Consider the following 19,991-nt stretch of genomic DNA (forward strand, 5'->3'; position numbering starts at 1 on the left):
GAGAAGTTATAAGAGGAAAATCAAAAGACAAATGATAAGGAAATTAAGTAAGAAAAATAAACAATAAAAATGCAATAACAGTAAAACATTTATTGATTCAGTCCTAGTTCCATACATACACAAACATAAAGCAATCGACTTGGTATTTACAAATATTACATAGGGACGTCTATGCGGAGATATAAGCAAGCGAAGGATCGATCTCAAGGCTACTGGCCAAATAACTAGACATAGAATTCTCATTATATTTCTTACAAAAAGATATGCAAAACAGTTTCTGAATAATCATACTGGTAAATAAACAGCCAACCCGTCTTGAGCAAGCGTGGTGATTAATGCTCAAACCTTCGCTGTGTGAGAAGAGGCCTTTAGTCAGCAGTGGCCACTTATAGGCTGATGATGTGAAATGAACAAGACTATCTTTGCTAAAGAAAGATTTCGTCCAATTTGAATCTTTCAAAAAGTGTACTTAGAGTCTACAGCAGATTGGTTAAAACATCAATTACTTATTTAAAACTTGTTGTTAACAAAAATTACAGAATATTCATAATTCTACATTTCAAGCCTTGAGATCGATGTACCACAATACAGTACTACGCTTTAACGATGCCTATCTCCCTAGCGACATCTGCAAAGGCTTGCACGGCGCGCGCCACGTCCTCCTGCGTGTGCGCAGCGCTCAGCTGCACGCGCACGCGCGCTGCGCCCTTCGGCACCACCGGGTAACTGAACGCTACTACGTAGATACCGCGCTCTGAAAAAATAATAAATAAACAAATATTGCAAGAACGAAATTAAAATTTAAGTGAGAAGAGGCAAACTTCGGCACGAATAGGCTAGATCGAATGGAGTGATAGCACGACATCGTAAAAATCAGCGTGAAACAATACATTGCGTGTGTTTTACTGAATGAGGTTACCGGAGACCCAACCAGTCTCTAAAAGGCCGGCAACTTACTAGTAACACCTCTGGTGTTGCTGGTCCATACCTTAGTGGTGCTTATTGTAAAACCATCAGGTGATCAGTTTGTTCGTTTGCCTCCTATACCATAAGAAAGTGTCTCATAGCTATGCCATATAAAAGTATGATTTACGTGACCTATTTCAATATCTGTACCTGTTTTAGCCGGCTCGAATAAACCGCGCCGAACGTAAATCAAACTCATACAGAATGAGCTATTCAATCTTGCAAAGCCAGAGCTTAACTAACAGAATAATAACTATCACTTACTAAGCATATTGGAAGCGAGTTCGACAGCGAGCGGTGCCTCGCCCACCATGACGGGACAGATGGGGTGGTCGTCTCCCGCCACCGTCAGACCGGCTGACTTCAGACCTTCGCGGAAGGCGCGCGTGTTCTCTCGGAGACGCTGACGTAGCTCCCCGCTGTGTTCTACTAGATCTAGAGACTGGGAGAAAGAGAAAAGTCATTTGTTAGAGATTATTTCATTTTTAAATCTAGCAGAAAGGGTTATTAACCCCTTCTATATCGGAACGTATGTAGGTCTCCGCGAGACACAATGTATTAAAGGGTTATTAACCCGTTCAACGTAGATCTACACGAGACATAATGTGTTTTCTATTGTATCTCATATACTATACACCGACAGACACGAGGTTAATTTTACATACAACGGAAAAATAAAAACTACTCAATATGAGACTATTCGATTGAAGAATTAGTTCGCTGAATTAAAGGTGGTAGGTACATTCACGATTATTAAAAAACCTAGATAAAGCTACTTGACTCATATCACTATCAAATGAGGTGTAAAATTGCAAGAAAAATTAAGTAAACCTCCCTTGTTTCCCAAAATAGTCAAGTCAGATGCGAAAGGATGTCACTAAATGCAGTACTTTTCCATGGGATAATACCGATCCTATATTATTTATACCTACCAAACTATGAACAATTAAAAAAACAGCAGAAGGTATACCTTAAGGGACGCACAGACGACAGGCGGCGGCGGTGCATTGGAGAACAGGTATGGCCTAGACACGTTTCTCAGTAACGTGATGAGCTCCTTGGGCCCCGTCGTGTAGCCACCAGCGGCTCCACTCACTGCCTTGCCCAGGGTCGAACAGATGATGTCTGCTGCACCCATGATGCCGAGGTATTCTTCAGTACCCCTGTAACAAGAGTAATTATTATTAAGATGTGTTACAGAAAGTGAAGATTTATGACTTGATGAAGCGAAATAGGTATGTAAGATTTATAGCTATTGGCGTTACATAATCTCTGCCTAGTTTCCCTGGAAGTCTTTTTGGAAGTCCTTTACTGGAGATGAATAAAGAATCAAATCAAATTCCCGTCTAGTATTCTGGGCGGGCGTAGTATTGGCACAGAGTCCTTGCTAATACTGAGAAATTTTCGAAAAATTTTAAAAACCGAAACCGTTGCCCGACCCGGGAATCGAACCCGAGACCCCCTTGCCCGACATTCGAATTTACGAGCACTCGACAAAAGAGGCAGTTAAAAAGATATACAACGTGTAACAAAATACCCATATACATCAAGAAGCGCTGATGAATACAGGTTGAATAGAATCTCTACACAAAGTTTCAGCTCAAAATACGGTTTAAAAAAAATTGGTACCCAATACTTGGTATCGCATGGTTCTTGATTTTAAATCATACAAACATGTCACAACACTACAGAGATCACTCGCTAATATTACGAAACATTTATTCTGTCAATTTGATCGCCTAGTACCTGTCTACCTAATTTTGAATCACGCGGCAGCGCGATTTGAAAAATTCATAACTTGGTACCATGAAAAAATGAGTTTAAAAAACCCTTCCCGTATCGTTTGTTATGTTATCTAGAAGCCGTGTACTTGATATGTATACCCCCTTTTTGTTACACGTTGTATAGGTACCTTAATAGCGTCCTAGAATACTTTTTTTGGTAACCTATCTGGCTTGTTTACATTTATAAGCACATCTTATTGTTTTTAACATCCTATTCTACAAAGATCCATATCATGTTGAACAAAGTGATTGACGACACAGAAGATAAATTGACAAATTAAACTGCACATGCAATGTCCCGTGCTCCGCGGAATAAGGAAAAGTGCATTTATTCCGAATAGCTTTTGCCCGCGACTTCGTTCGCGTGGAATAGTGACTTCCGGCAAATTTTTGGTTTTAACCACATAGTTCCCGATCTCGCGGGATCTCTTCAAAAATGAGATGTGGAAGATATTCCAGGGAACTCTTCAAAAATCAACATAATGAGCTCTGTGTTTGAATTTAATAGATGTATACTCACTTAGGGCATTGAAAAAATAGTTTAAAAACGGACTTAAACTAACTTAAAACTTAAGAAAGCTACGAATTACGAATTTATAACAATTAAAAAAGAAACTATATTACAACCTATCCTCTATGCTATAATAACCAAGCTTAAACTAAATAATTTAATAAAAAAAAAATTAGACTTACAGTTTTATTAAAAAAACTAACTACAGTAACTACTAATAATCGATATCAAATTAAACCTACGTTAAATAGTTTAACCAAAAAACCGGCCAAGTGCGAGTCGGACTCGCCCATGAAGGGTTTCGTAACAGCAAGTAGATGACATAATATAAAAATGATAAAAAAATAAAATAACTTGGTTTTACATAGTGTTCGTATGAGCGACAAAGTTATATTTGTGGCTTTTGAAAATGTTTTATTTCTTAAAAACGAATAATGATATCAGGTTCAAACCAATTTTCGTTGTTAGTTTCTATTGAAATCTACAGCATATATTTTTTTTAGATTTCTCACTCTCTTATTTTAAAAGTTAGAGGGGGGGGACACTCATTTTTCCACTTTGGAAGCGTCTAACTTTCAAACGGTTAATTTTCAATGATGAATGAAAAATGGTTTTAAGAACCTTAATGTCTTTTTTAAAGACCTATCCATAGACACCCATCACGGATATGTTAGCTGAAAAAAATTTTTTTTGAATCAGTTCCATGTATGGAGTGCCCCCTTAAATTTTTAAATTTATTAATTTTTATTCAAAATTCGAATAGCGGTTACCGAAATACATCATCCTACAAAGTTTCAACTATGTAGGCCCAACAGTTTCGGAAATAAATGGCTGTGACATACGGACAGACGGACGGACAGACAAACATGACGAATCTATAAGGGTTCCGTTTTTTGCCATTTGGCTACGGAACCCTAAAAACCAGGAAAACCCAACAAATAAACTTATTAATTGACAAATACAACGAAACCAATTTAGAATATACGAAACAGCAGGACCACTACAGACAAATAATCATACGACTGATAATACACTTTTTCTACGATAGTATCGAAGCGCTCGGCCGATACCCAACCAAATGAATGTAACGAAACCATAGCGCGATCTATTTCGATCCCAACGCCATCTATCGAGGATAAAGACAACTTGGATTATTTATTTATACTCCGTTCGGGCATTTTCTTTGTACTAAAAGTTTAATTGTATTGATATTATTTTTTTCATACCTTTTTACTATTTATTTACTTTTTTTCGATGAATTAAAACAATAACATGAACCGAAGTCGTGTAACGATCGACATAGAATTATCTATACTCCGTTAGAGCATTTTCTTTGTACTAAATGTTTTATTATATTGATATTATTTTTTTCATACCTTTTTACTATTTATTTACTTTTTTCGATAAATTAAAACAATAACATGAACCGAAGTCGTGTAACGATCGACATAGAATTATCTATACTCCGTTAGAGCATTTTCTTTGTACTAAATGTTTTATTATATTGATATTATTTTTTTCATACCTTTTTACTATTTATTTACTTTTTTCGATAAATTAAAACAATAACATGAACCGAAGTCGTGTAACGATCGACATAGAATTATTTATAAATAATTTATTTCTTATTTTTATTTTTTGATTTTTGAAATAAAATATATCTATGTCCTTTCTAAGGTTCTAAACTATATCTGTACCAAATTTCAACCATATCCGTCAAATAGTTGCGGAGATTAATGGTATAAGCATAGAATGTTCGACGTGATTCTTTAATTTGACATAACTTTTTTATTTATGAACCGATTGACATGAAACAAACACTAAATGTAAATTTAAGCATCCCACAAAATATTCGTGAAAACCGCATCCAACTCGGATCAGCCGTTTCTGAGATTAGCGCGCACAGACGAACAGACAAACAGACAAACAGACAAACAGACAAACAGACAAACAGACAAAAAAAAAGTTAATTACATTTTTGGGTTCGACATCGACATAACAATAACCCCTGCTATTTTTTTTATTTTTATTTTCAATGTACAGACAGCACTTTTCTACGATTTTATTATATGTATATAGATAGATGATAAGTACAAACTACACCATAGCAAGAAAATGCCACGTCTGTACCTACTTGGCCTTGAATTTAACAAGGTGAAGATAAAACCAGTATTTTTGTGTAAATGAATATTACACTTGGGAGCAAAGAAACGGAGCCATTAGCGTTTTTCTTTTTAATTTCTTTATGAATAATTTCTGATACAAGTGTTTTATTAGTTGGTAAGGTATATCATATGAAAGGTAATTTACAAATAACCTTTAAAATCCGGAGCTGCGGACTGCCTAGCATATTACCGGGGCTCTGGCTCTGGCTCGAAGAGCAGGAGTAGGAACGGAGTGGTTTTTAGTCAGTAAGAGTCTGACACTCCCTCTTGCATCACCCAAGGCGAGAGAAGTCATTGATTGATATTCATCCCTCAAAAAAACCTTTAAAATTAGAGTTTTTTTTTGTAAAACGACAAAATTTTTAAGGCGATAGAGGATTCTTTAAAATGCTAAAACAACATCCATGGCTCCGTTTCTTTGCTCCCAAGTGTATTATAATTATTATTTTGGCTTTGGCAAAATACTGCCTTGTTGCTACTGTCGAATTAACCACGCAGTGAAAGTGGCATTTACAACGTGTCCCGTAACAAAAGAGGGCGCTGCGTCACTGAGCAGGTAGCTGCGCCTGCCCCTTAGGGTACTCTAGTAAAATCACACAGTAAGGATCCAACCACACTGGCATTCACATTACGGCGTACTTCTAGAGCCACTAAATAGGTAAGACCTAGGATTCCTTTTAGAAATTGCTACCGTACTAATCTGCTACTGTTTGTTGCTACTTCAGATTTGTTTAAACTAAGTAACGTGACATTATAACAGTGAAAAGTGTTCGTTTCAACTGCCTGATTACGTTTGGTCGCTTCTAGTACTGGGACACGGTGTGAGCAGGATCAACAGGATCTTGTATTGACACAGACAGATCATTGAATAAGGTAACTAATTACGCCTAATGATACTTAATTCTTAATCATTTGGTTACCTAACAGTAATATATACCACGTAAACACCATGGAGAGTAAAAGTGACCAGCGCTAGCGGAGGATTTGTATTCAATTTTTGTTGGCAGTCAGTGTTAATAGGCTTCTCATTGTGAATGAATTTTCTTCAATACTAAAAATGGCAATGAAAGTAAAGTTAATTGACCATTAGCACCTATCCACTAAGAAACGGAAAAACCCTTAAGGCAACAGCAGGAACGTAGAGAGGTGAGAAGAGGTGCTGCTACCACATATATTTATTTTATGCCTGAGTCGCTTTGCTTAGATTGAGCTGACATTAAGTTGATACTAAAACTTAAAGAGCGCCACAAAAGTAACAAACTTTCATCACCACTGGGATAAACACAAAAGCGCTAATGACTCCCACCAACTTAATAAGGTCATTAAATAATAATCATCATTGTGTAAAATAAATTAACTATTAACTAATTAAAAACTATTACCAAGTAGGTACAAGAATTTTGTACCTTTAAACCGAGTAAGTTGATTAAATCACATATAAATATATACGTACAAAATTTGGGAGCATCATTCACCAGTGAACCTTCTGACCTAACTCACCTGAAAATGGATTGTGGATCTGACAAGGATTTCTTCGCAAACTATGAGATTGGAGACGACGACGTATTCGAAGATATTGAAGTAAGAACAATAGCAAAAGATTTACATACGATGACAATTACTAAATCTCAACCTAACGAGAATGAAGATAAGGTCGAACCTAGCAATATGGAGCTTTGTGAAACAGTCAAAAACCAGTTGTACTTTGACGCAACATATGACGCTGAGCTGTACGAAGTCTGTGCTAAAGTGGACAAGAGTAATCAACCGTCAACGTCATCGAATGCTGCAAAAACGAGGGTTGGTGCAACGAAACGAAAATCCACAAATAAATTCTTCGACATGGAATATGACGGTGAGCTATACGAAGTCTGCCGATTGGTTGATCAACCAATGGCGTCATCATCGTCGTTTGCTGGACCTATGAGGTTTGGGCGAGCTGGTGCAAAGAGAAAAGTTAAAGCAAAAGTTATAGATTCGAAAAGACCACGGTATGATGAAGCGTCCACTTCTAGTGGTATACGAAGTAGGTCAATGTGTTGTGTCTGCAGTATCACATGTAAGGGTGTGTCATTTGGTAACTAATGAACATAGAGATACAATTTTCGAATCTCTTACCGACTGGGTGATATTAAGTTTTTAAACTGACATGATCACTAAATATTAGAACTTAAGACGGGATATTTACCATGTTTATTTATGTCTATGAGTTTCCAATATTTCGGCACTGTTGCAAGCGCCATGATCACGAATGAACTTCATTATTATTGAGTTATATATTATAAACATAGATATAAATAAACATGGTAAATATCCCGTCTTAAGTTCTAATATTAACGACTGGGTGGTCAGGGTTATTGTTCATTAAAGTCATTGTTACGTGGTATTTTGAAATGGATGAAAATTGTAATGTTACTATAGATGATTGGAGATATATTATTATGTTAAATAATGTAAGAATATTACCTAGATTTAAGTCGTTAATAAAATTTAAGTATTCATTAAAATGTTACTGTTTTATTTCCTTACTATAAAACAGGGTTCCCAAACTTCTTGGTCACCACATCTGTATAATTTTATTCTTGTTTGATTAGGAACTACTATTATTACTCCTTTTTTCATGGTCCCACGCTCAGACTTTCTCATACACTAATAAAATCAGATCATTGATCAGTTGTTCCTCTCAGTTGTCTCCTTTGATACCTATAAGTTTATTTTGAGCTTTAACCGTGGTATTTATTGGACAGAAATATAGTCTTGTGGTTATTTTTTTTTTCATTTCGCCGACCGTTTTATGGTCCAGAGACCACCGATTGGGAACCATATTCTGGATTATATGCACACAAATAAACGTTTATAATAAAAGTAATAAGTACCACACATCCTGACTAAGATACTTATAAGATAGATAGTGTAGATTTAGAAACAGAAACTTGGCTTTACATAGAGTCTGATAACTTTGTAAAGCAAACAAATTTTACACGAAAATATATTTTGTGGTATTTCATTTACAAAGGTCTTATTAGGTAGACACACAATATGTTGTGTGTATACCTGTCTATGGACAGGAACAGTGTTGAATAATAATACTTATATCCAAAATAACAAAGTTGTTATTCGTCAATCAACAGATCGACTCGATTTCAGTAACAAAATATGAAAATGAAGTCATAGAATACCGTAATAATTTATCTATGTTCGTAGTCTATAAGGAAACTGGTAATAAGTTGTTCCAAATCCATACAATTAATATCTATGAGTAGTGTGTAGTGTAGCATTTTACTGTAGTAGCTATTTAATTTTATTAAATAGGTAGTAGGAGTCTCGGGTTCGATCCCCGGGTCGGGCAAAGGTTTACTGGGCTTTTTTACGCTTTTTCGAAAATTTCTCAGTAGTAGCACGAAGTCTGGAATTCTGCCCAGTAGGTACATAGCAATAGGCTCACCCCCTATTACGTGGGACTTATAACACACAGGGTGAAAAGTGGATATGCATTATACAGTGGCATTACGTGCCGAAATGTGCTCCTCTGCCTACCCCTTCAGGGATAAAAAGCATGACGATACATTGATATTATGATGATGCAAAAACTTGAACTCGAACTAAGGATAAGGACTAAAACAGCGATAGTGAACCAACCTTGATTCCAATGCAGCGTCGCGTCGCGTCTATTTACCTACTTTAGATATAATAAATTGTAGAGTCCGACCGAAACTGGTTTTCCAGCCGAAACCGAAACCGAAACCGAATATTCGGTCGTGGCTTTAGTTTCGGCCGAAACCGAAACCGAAACCGAAACTCACGTGGTCATGTATAAAATTACTTAGAATACTGAAATTTGGTATATTTTATCGATTATTCTGCATTAATTATTAATTAGGACATGAAATGGAAACACAGTATATTAATTTTCTTGTAATGATTTATTATTTAATATAATATAGAAAAATATTAATAATATTTTTTATTTTTTCAAATAAAGTTGTCATAGAAAAATGTTTATTAGTTATAAATAATCAAATTACAGCGCACGACAATTTCCGAACATGGCCGCCAGCGGCCGCCAAAACGTTGCTGCGAGAAACGACGTTAGGCGAGCGTGCACGACAACTTCCGAAATCAGTTTCGGTTTCGGCAAAAATTTCGGCCAATTTTGGCCGAAACCAAAATTGTCGCCGAAACTTGATTTTTGGCCGAAACTCGGCCGAAACCGAAACCGAAACCGAACTTTCGGTCGGACACTAATAAATTGATTCCCAATAACAAGGCGCTTGGCTGTTATAGGCTTGTGAATTGCGAAAGATTTTCATTGTTTAATTAACTGTAATAAAATATAGCATCTCTTTCTCTTAATAGTGATATAGAGAAAGGGCAGATGTTGTATATACGACTGTCAATATTTTTAAAGTAGAGGGCGATAAGTATAATTATGCTTATTTGAACCCTAAAAGAGAAACTAAAATAACTCAAAGAGTAATCATCTACGAGACCTACCTACATAATTAACTAAAAATCACATCAAAAGCTCTACTAGATTCGAGTCAAAGAGGAACTATTCATCTTGAGCAGCGTGCGCAGAGGCAGCGACGTCACTGAACTAATTTACTACAGTTTTCTCCTTTAATTTACGTTAGTATAGCGTGATCTATATAATCTCCTGTTTTATCCCGTAGGAGCTTTAACAAATACATATTTGATCAACAAACAATGGCATAACAAGAAAGAAAAGGCTACTCCATCTCTCTGCAGCTGCTGCAATAAGTGCAGCGGCTACAAAATTAATTATGCCAACCTGCATTAAGCAAGCGTGGTGATTAATGCTCAAACCTTCTCCATGTGAGAAGAGGCCAGTGGGCACTTATAGGCTGTTGATATGTGTGATGTGAAAACTACAAAGTGCATGTAATACCCAAGTGTTGCAAGCGTTCATAGGCCATGGTAACCTACCATCAGGTGGGCTGTGTGCTTTCTTGCCACCGTTGTGGTATAAAAAAATAATTTATTATAATTTAAAATATTAAATAACTGCCAGTAATTACTCCCTCTCACTACTCACCGTCCAGTTTCCCCAAAGAATCCAGTGGCATGGCTGTCGTCCACGGCCAGTAGGGTGCGGTACTTGTCTGCCAAGTCACGCAGACCCTTCAGAGGAGCCACAGTACCGTCCATCGAGAACACACCGTCTGTCACTATCAACTTGATCCTCGCCTCACTGTGAGCTAGGAGGTGCTCCAATTCTGCAGAATTAAGATAGTTAGATTAACCTCTTGTCTGTCGGTACATGAGATACAATAGAAAACACATTGTGTCTCGCGTAGATCTGCACACCACGAGTTAATAAGACATGTTCTATTATAGGACTTTATAGAAGACTACAAATCTTTAATTGTCTTTATAAACGTTAACTTCTAGCTACCTATCGTGATGATAAAACGACAAAAACTCAGTCAGTGATTCGGATTTTTTTTTACCAATGGTACCTAGTGCCTACCTATATAATTCCATATGCAGTGACGTTTAAGGTACTATTTAATGAACAATGCCACGCGACTTATTAAGAAGCTCCTTATTAAGATCGATTAAACAGGATGAACTTTGTAATAATAGTTGAAAGAAGACCTCAAACAGTGATTAATGTCTAAATCAGATTTTTCTAATTAATTCAGAATTAAGGTCATGTTAGTTAAGTATTAGTGACCATGTCAGCTTAAAAGCTTATAATAAATCAGACTTAATAAAACCACTTACCATTCAAGTCTCTATGGGGATAACGGAACTTCTGCGCCTTGCAGAGTCTGATGCCATCAATAATGGAGGCGTGGTTGAGGGCGTCAGAGAAGACCGCGTCTTCTGGAGTAAGCACGGACTCGAAGAGACCAGCGTTCGCGTCGAAACATGACCCGTATAGGATGGCATCCTCGCGATTGTGGAATTTGGCAAGACGGTCTTCTAATTCCTGGAGAGTTAAGATAAAGTCAATTTGATTTTAAAGAACCTTGTTGTTAGGTCACACGTGTATTCTTAATTTTGGAATAGAAGATTAGGTACGAGGACAGTGGCGTGAATGACCTCAACAGTTAAGCCAAATATGAAACTTTATTGCTGTGCAAAGTGAACGCAAGGCGACAGATTATGAACTATGAATATTTTTATCAAAAGCATCTTTATTTTTGTTTCTTTAAACGTGTTACCCACATTAGGATATTCTCCAGTACAACACTGGGTGCGTTTACAAATATACAACTTCACAAACTTATGACCCCCAGACTTGGAACAACAATTTGTGGATAACATAAAGAGTTATTGCGTGCGGGAGTCGAACCCGCGACACGTTGCGCGGCAGCCGGTCACCCAGTGAACACGACAACCGTGCAATCAAGATATACGTAGTATTTGATCTTCTTTATAAAAAAGCTGTTAACAAAAAATGGAAGTTTTGAAGATAACTTTAATATTTAGTTACCTTGTGTATAGTTTGTGTCCCGCAAATAAATCGGACGGAGCTGAGTCCGGCGCCGTACTTCTTCAAGCCTTCTCTGGCTGCTTCTACCACCTCCGGGTGATTCTAAGGAAAAAAATATGCCCCTAAGACTTTACTGAGAAAATTATATAGGTCATAGATAGACTTGTGAACTATGGAGATCACTTGATATCAAGAAATGTTTTATTATAACTTTCGTGAGACATACTAAATTAATTATTATGTTATCGGGTTACTCATGTAACTGTTTGACGAGGAGCTCGACTAGTTTCAAGCCATGCTAGAGGCTCATATTCATGAGCAGCATTCCGGGACACACGACGCGGCGATTGTCGTGAGTAAGCCGATTACATAATAATTAATTAAGAAATGTATTCTTCAATTTCGTCCATATTTTGATACTCACAGAAAGTCCCAAATAGTTGTTTGCGCAGAAATTCAGGAACTCGCCTTCAGCACCTTTCACTGTCACCTGGGAAATAGGTGCTAATTAATATAAATATGGATTTACACATTATGTAAACAACTTAACACTAAGCAAAACGGTGAAAGTGCAGTCAAAACGTAGACTTAGTATACATAAGTAAAGATCCAACGGTAAAGATTGCAAAGACTAGTTAAAGATGTGTTTATTTAGCTGGGAAATGTTCAATTTTTTTATCGTCACGCCTCTTGTATAAAAGGCGTGATGATCCCCGTCACGCCTTTTAACCTTTTAGCCTCTGCCTACCTCTTCGGATCCCCATCCGTAAGCAGGGTGCACATTATGGCACGTAATGCCATTGTACAATTTACACCCACTGTTCACAATTTATTTTTAAGTCCCATGTAATAGGTGATGATCGAGCCTATTGCAATTGCAGATTTCTAGATACACAGAGCACTTATACTGATTTATAGATACAGGTGATATTTTTCTGCTCCGCATCGATTTGCACCGAGCAGACAGCCTTTAAATGTCCTATTGTTTCAAGACAAGTGTGCAATGGAAGACGGATATTCACTGTCGGCAATTATGTTTTCGGACAAATGGAGGTCATTGCTTCTTATTATTTCCTTGGCTATAGGATAAACGTGACAATTCCAGTCTGTTGGGCACATAACTAACCGACAACGTTACTGATTAGCTAGGTTATTCTGGAATTGTCAATAGAAAACATTCGAAGTGAGCTGGATCACATTTTTGCCCGTCATTGGTCGAGATTATTCTCACAACCAATGACATGGCGGACCGCGATCTAGATCACTTCGAATGTTTCGAATTGATAATTACAGAATAGCCTAGCTAATGATTAAGTAACGCCTAGTTTAAATTGTGAATTGTCTAATTGTACATTACACATTTTATTAGATACACACATTTCACTCCTAAACAATGTTTTAAATAAATTTCTCTTTTATTTTACCCTGAAAAAACGAGCGCGATCATGGAATAAACAAGAATTTCATCTGTTTATCTGTCTGGCCGGTCTTCTTCGGCCAAAACACAACAAACCATAAACTAAAGTGTGTGTACATGTTTAAATATACACACACATATACCTACTGTGTGTGTGTGTGCATGTACCCCACATCGCGGACGCGATAACTGAATCGATACACTTTAAAATCGGTTAATGTGTGCAAAAATAACTGTGCGTCAGTGCCCGCATATTTTTTCCTGAACTTAACAATACAACTTTACAGATGTTGGCCGTCCATTGAATATTGAAACGTATCTTATTATATTGAGTTTACTCATTATTTTGGAACTTTAATGACACCATGGCCTCACAGAAAACCGACGTGAAACAACGCTTGCGTTTTGTTTCGGTGTGTAAGCGAGGTTCCCGGAGGCCCAATCACCCCTCTTCCCAATCTCTCAATCCTTAAATTCCTAACCCCCAAAAGGCCGGTAACACACTTGTAACGCTTCTGGTGTTTCGGATATCCATGGTCGGCGGCGATTGCTTACCATCAGGTGATCCGTATGTTCGTTTACTGGCTTATAACATAAAAAACAACTAGTGACCACACCACATCAACATTGACCACAAAATAAAGGCTTTGCTGCAAAATCGTTTAAATTATAATTATGTAAATTCTAATCAATTAACATACCCATTATATTATCAACGACAACAAACAGTGAGCCATGTCGTCGATTTCTCAAGGTTAACGACTCGCTAGAATATATTTTACGCGCATTTTTGCCTCTTCTAAACAATAACCGAAGTTGGAGGCCATTTTGGCGGGCTTGGCGGCCATGTTTGGTATAAATATAAGGGTTTTTTTTGAGGGGGGAAAATCATCCTATTACTTCTCTCGCCCTAGGCGAAGCGAGAGGGAGTGTCAGACTCTTACTGACTAAAAACCACCCCGTTCCTACTCCTGCTTTTCAAGCCGAAGCTCCGGTAAACCCGCTAGGTAGTCCGCAGCTCCGGATCAGGCAGCCCTAATGAGCATAGATATTACGTTCGACCATCTTTTTCGAAATTAATTGATTAAAATACTGAGCCAGTAGACTTTCGATTTTCAACTAGAAACATCTGAATAAATAAGATAGGTACACGATACTTAATTGATGTAGAAAAATAGACTACATATTCAGTAAATGATGTCCACTTTTGGTTTTTAATGGAAACGAAAACAGCGATGCCGACAACTTTTAAATTAAAATACCGAATTAATATTTGTTTGCTAAGTATCTATGTACATACACATATTATTGTCAAACAAGCGCGATTCCAAACTTGGAATTTATAACGTGGTATTATTTAGGTAGCTCTATGATGTGGGTATGTACTATACCTATGTTAGGATAAGTTCTAAACACAGGACTGACTTTTCATATTGTGTACCTTACAATACCTAATCTAGTCCATGGTCCCTATTTATTGCCCCTTCATAATTTTAATCTTTTATTGCAGTGAATGGCCCGAAAAAGCGAAAATGTCGTAGGGCTTCATAAAAAGATCCATCTAAAGCTAACAGTCCTTGGAAATTCTCTTATCTTTGTAAACGCATTCAATGCATGCACGAGGTCGCATTAAAAGAGTGCAATGACCTTTTAAGAGTCAGATCCAGATAGTCACATCGTCAGATAGGTCTTTTAACATTGTTTTCCCCTACCATAAATTAAATGAAGTATGTACTTAGGTATCAAGTGCATCTGTGCATAATCCTTATGAACAACTTATGACTGGGTAATGGGTATCCTTATTCACAACAGGCTAGGCTACACAGTAATACAGCTATGTGCACGTAGATTTGAGAATCATTTTTTCACAGATCGGTAGCTCTACCAAATAGCATTCAAACAACTGTGAGATTGCTGTTATTGAAGCACTTCTACGCCTAGTAGTCGCCAATTCTGGTTAAGATTCTTTTAGTCCAACTGATGAATAATTTTACGTATTTTCATCACTTCAGTGAAGCAAGCTAACAGAAACTTATTCAACTATGTAACAAACAAACAGACCCTCAGCCGTTAGCACAGAGTATTTTTTACTTCTTTCCTCTTACTTACCTTGGTATCTTGAGGAGAAGTAATGATCCTCTCATGTTTCCATGTTTTGGCGCGTTTTATCTCCCGCAGCCGATCCTCCAGCACGTCTCGCAGTGTGGCGACTCCTGCGCGTTCCTTGTGCAGCTCGTGGAACGAACGAGACTGGACGGTGCCATTGAGACCTGGAAGATGAAAGCTTATTAGAAGGAGAGAAAGATGCAAATGCAGTGCAGCCAGGGAATTTATAATTCTCAGTAGTGAAGTCCATCGTTGTGTATAGGTATATTGGACATCACACACATCATACACAACGTCACACCTTGTATCCCCGAAGGGGTAGGAGGTGCAGATTACGGCACGTAATGCCGCTATATAATGTAGTACGCTATATTGAACATCTCTATAGGAAATAGAAACAAAGGCTGACTTTGACTATCAGCCGAAATCAAAAACCGATTCTATGGAGTTTATCAAAGCCTCAGATATTTTGGCTATAACAGAGATCCTTGTGTACTGTGTTTCGAATAATAATGCGAAAAATCTACAAATTCATCCATTTTGGAATAGGTACTTATAAATGTTATTGACACTTGACATTTTAAGTAGTTGGTACCAGTTCCGCAAAACCGGCACAGCCTGAGTTTCCAATTAAGCTCGCTGCCATTCCAATATGAATAAGTACTTGTTAATATTTGTGTATAAAAAGAATGGAAATTTAAACTTTTTTGGAGTGAGGTATCATACAATTACTTCTACCGGCTTCGGTGAGGCGAGAGGTCAGACTCTTACTGACCTAAAAACTACCCCGTTCCTACTCCTCTTTTCGAGCTGGAGACCCGGTAACCCGCTAGGCAGTTCGAATTTATGAGGTGAAAATTAAAACTTAAAGAAACTACAGCTGAATTAAGTCAATCATCGCAAGCAGGGACTATGAAGTCGATCGCGGTCCACCACGAAGTTGGGGGAATAATCTTCACCAATGACGGGCTAGAATGCGATCGAGTTCACTTTGATCTTTCTGAAATATCGATTACTATCCGCCACTGGAGATCGCAGTTTAAAAGAATCAGATTTATCAGTAAGTCTACTGCCTAGTCTCTGTTAAATGTGGCCCTTTTACTGCCCAAACATTTTTCCCTAAGCTATTTGACTTAATCCATCGTTTAATCAGCTGCTAAATAAGTATATGATGATACAGTTTGCAAAAAGACTTGGGAAATCGTTGTATTATTTTTCACGATAACATCAATAGACTACAGTCCCTACAGACCATTATTTAGTATACAATACAATATGTATAGTATATAAAATATATATAATACATAATGACATTGAATATAGCCACCGTTTAGTGTAAAAACAGATGTTCGAAGGTACCTAATTAAATATTTTCTTTAAGTAAGTCCTTGTAAAGAGGCTATTGTTCGCAGTATTGTTCTCAAGCGTCGTCTTTCACTATCGGAGTTGATATTTAATACCTAACTTCACAACTGTTTTTGTTGCAGGAACAAATTAATGTCTGGTAGAAACGAAAGGAACTTTACGGTACAGCAAAATCTTCAGAAAACGGACGTGAAACAACGCTTGCGTTCTGTTTCATCGTATGACAGAGGTTACCAGAGGCCCAATTACCCCTCACCCCAATCCCCACAATCGCCAACAAACCCTAAATGGTAACCCCTGCTGTCCATGGGCGGGCGAAATGCTTACCATCAAGTAATCCATATGATCGTTCACTCGCTTATCACATAAAGAAATGTAGAAGAGGCCCACACTCCCATAGTCTGAGACTGATACGGGCTATTGACAATGTACACGCCTATTCTAAAGACTAAAACAAAGAATACGCGAATGATCTAACTTCTAAAATCCAGCCCACTTATCTATCTCTAATCGTATCGTACTCATCCATCACAGAACACAAACATATGCAAACATTTGAACAAACAAGTATATAACTGTTATCTGTACTTAAACAGCTCAACCAATTATAATGCAATTTCTTCATACAAGGTCTCTTTAGATAAACAGACTATTATGTATTATGTTACGCACGCAACACATGGGACATGTGAAGAGCAAATTTTTTGCAAAATTGTAACTTGTTATTACAAAATTAAACCTTGTAACTTGTAGTAACTATGCAATTTGGTCTTATGTTGTTTGTTAGACTTAATTTGCTGAACATTTTTGGATAGGTAGTATCCTAGAGATGGTTATTTTGTGTAAAGAATTCAAATTGAAATCGTTTATTGTGACATACTGAGAGTATGATTTACAAAAAGAATAGCTATTTAAAAAAGACAGTCTATTCTTCAGTAGTTTGAACTAAGTGTACATAAAGACAGACAAGAACTATCGAAACTGTGCTTCAAATTATAGACATAAGTAAGTACATGTAAGCTGACAAAATAATAGAGTTAACATTTGTTGAGTAAGAATAACAACACTTGATTCGCTTGAATCATGAAAATATTAATACTTATAGCTTCCTTAGGTAATCCCTTCTGTGGCGCATATACTATGAGAAAAGAACAAGTCTTTTGTCTCGTGAATAATAAATGCTCAATTTGAGTTTCACGTCTGTTTTAGTAAGTATTATATTATCGGCTCTACCAATACCTATACGGAATGTTAATTTAGCACGCAAACACTAGCGAGGTTTTCATTTGACACTTAATTACTGTATTTTCTTTGCAAGTCCTACTAGCAAAGACGAAATATGCAATGTTGTTATGTGACCTTAATGTCGTAACAAAATATAAGTTGGGACTATCAAAAACCTGTAATCCTCGTTAAAAAAAGACGCTACAAGGTTGTAGACGGAGACAAAAACACTCGCTTTGTTTACACTTCCACACTTCTATTTAATATTAATTCCACACTCACTTATTTGAACGATTATTTTAGATATTTTTGACAATAAACTTGTAATAAAAGCTTAAAAGTATTTTAAAGTAAATAAATACATATACTCACAGTTGCGCAGGAGTTGCGAGCGGAGCGCCATCGCGACGAATGGGGGCGCGGCCGCCGCCGGCCGGTGCGCGGGCGCAGAGCAACTCTTTAGCAGACCAGTCACGCAGGTTGTGCCGTATCGTGTGTTCCAACATAATTTTGTTTTCATTACATGGTTATACCTGGGTGCTCACTACACTGGGTGAAGTTTTATTTTAAAATGCAATTCTTATGAAACACAGGCGATGTGCATCGTGAATAGTTTTCTCTGTTTTATATCTTGTTCTTGTTAATTATTTTCATAGAATACAAGCTGTTGTACAAATTCAATTACCTAACTCTTTTTAAGTAATGTGGTTGTATTTTTGTTAAGTATTTATTTAAATTGAATTATTTTTTAGGTTTGAATAAAAAAAACTTTTTTTTTAACGCTCACGGCACGCATGACTAGCAAACTGATGTTATTAATTATTAGTCAAGGTAGAAGGCAATTAATATTACAGGAAAATTCTAAACGTAAATTGATACCGATTTATATAATAAAAAGTAGAAGGATAATTTCATAAACTGAATAATTAATCTCATGAATAATTGTCCTTGTCCTACCAAAGCTATTGTGAGCGTTAATCAGTTCGCCATACCAGTTAAAGAGGACATTTTATCTACATAGCACAATAGATAGTCTTGGTACTATACATAGCTACGCATATACATACTTAGTGCCTGCTTATGTAAATGCAGACGCCGAAAACATTACGTCATGTCTAAGCGTAACCCGACTACATTGCAATGTTTATTATATTTCTCTACTTCTAAAATTATCTAGATATCAACAAGTTATTATAATTATGACAATGTTTTTAATAACATGCATAGAATAACTATAGGTAATCTAGTAATTATATGCGGTCGGTTTCACCCGACTGCTAAGCTCCTTTTGGTCGGCGTCGTGATGTTTTCATGTGTGTTTTTTGCCGGTTTTTATCAAGGACTTATAAAACCGATTGGTTTTTATCATTAAAATTCCATATCGTGTTCGAATTGTTCATAAAAACGCAGACTTCTTTTTGTTGTACTTATTTTCATCGAAATAGAGTCACTTAGGAGCCAGATTTTAGAGAATAATTTATTAAGTTTTGAATATGTGCTACACCATTTTTTTTTTTTTTTTTGAGGGGAGAAAATCATCCAATGACTTCTCCCGCCTTGGGCGAGGCGAGAGGGCCTGTCAGACTCTTACTGACTAAAAACCACCCCTTTCCTACTCCTGCTTTTCGAGCCGGAGCCCCGGTATACCCGCTAGGTAGTCCGCAGCTCCGGATATGTGCTACACCTAGGGAGTAGATACATACCTGGATTAAAAACAAATAGACGAGATACCTACCTACAGGGTACGGATATGTAACAAACTATATCCTACTTATACACAATAATTTCCTCGAACCTCGCGAATACGTTTACAAACCGTTCGCTTACAAATCACTCGTAAACACATAACACAAAGGTTAACCGACCAGACGGTAGTCACTGCCGGTAGGTACCGACAAATATTTTTTACGAGCGGGAACCGCAAAAAATTCATCATCATTCATTGATATTTTATTTGACGAATGATAGAGAACCTAGTGACCTAATCCGG

General features: G+C 37.0%; 1 protein-coding gene across 1 annotated transcript; it reads right to left on the reverse strand.

Moving 5' to 3' along the window:
- Positions 1-70: 70 nt before the first annotated feature.
- Positions 71-18,541, reverse strand: LOC118266147 (2-amino-3-ketobutyrate coenzyme A ligase, mitochondrial). Its single transcript, XM_050694828.1, has 9 exons — positions 18,374-18,541; positions 15,416-15,576; positions 12,314-12,379; positions 11,890-11,991; positions 11,175-11,382; positions 10,483-10,663; positions 1,937-2,129; positions 1,231-1,408; positions 71-754 (listed from the first exon to the last, which is right to left on the reverse strand). The coding sequence occupies exons 1-9, from the start codon at positions 18,519-18,521 to the stop codon at positions 594-596; spliced, it is 1,398 nt and encodes a 465-aa protein (XP_050550785.1). The 5' UTR covers positions 18,522-18,541; the 3' UTR covers positions 71-593.
- Positions 18,542-19,991: the final 1,450 nt, after the last annotated feature.

The sequence above is a fragment of the Spodoptera frugiperda genome, chromosome 7, assembly GCF_023101765.2.
Source record: "Spodoptera frugiperda isolate SF20-4 chromosome 7, AGI-APGP_CSIRO_Sfru_2.0, whole genome shotgun sequence".
Lineage (NCBI taxonomy): Eukaryota > Metazoa > Arthropoda > Insecta > Lepidoptera > Noctuidae > Spodoptera > Spodoptera frugiperda.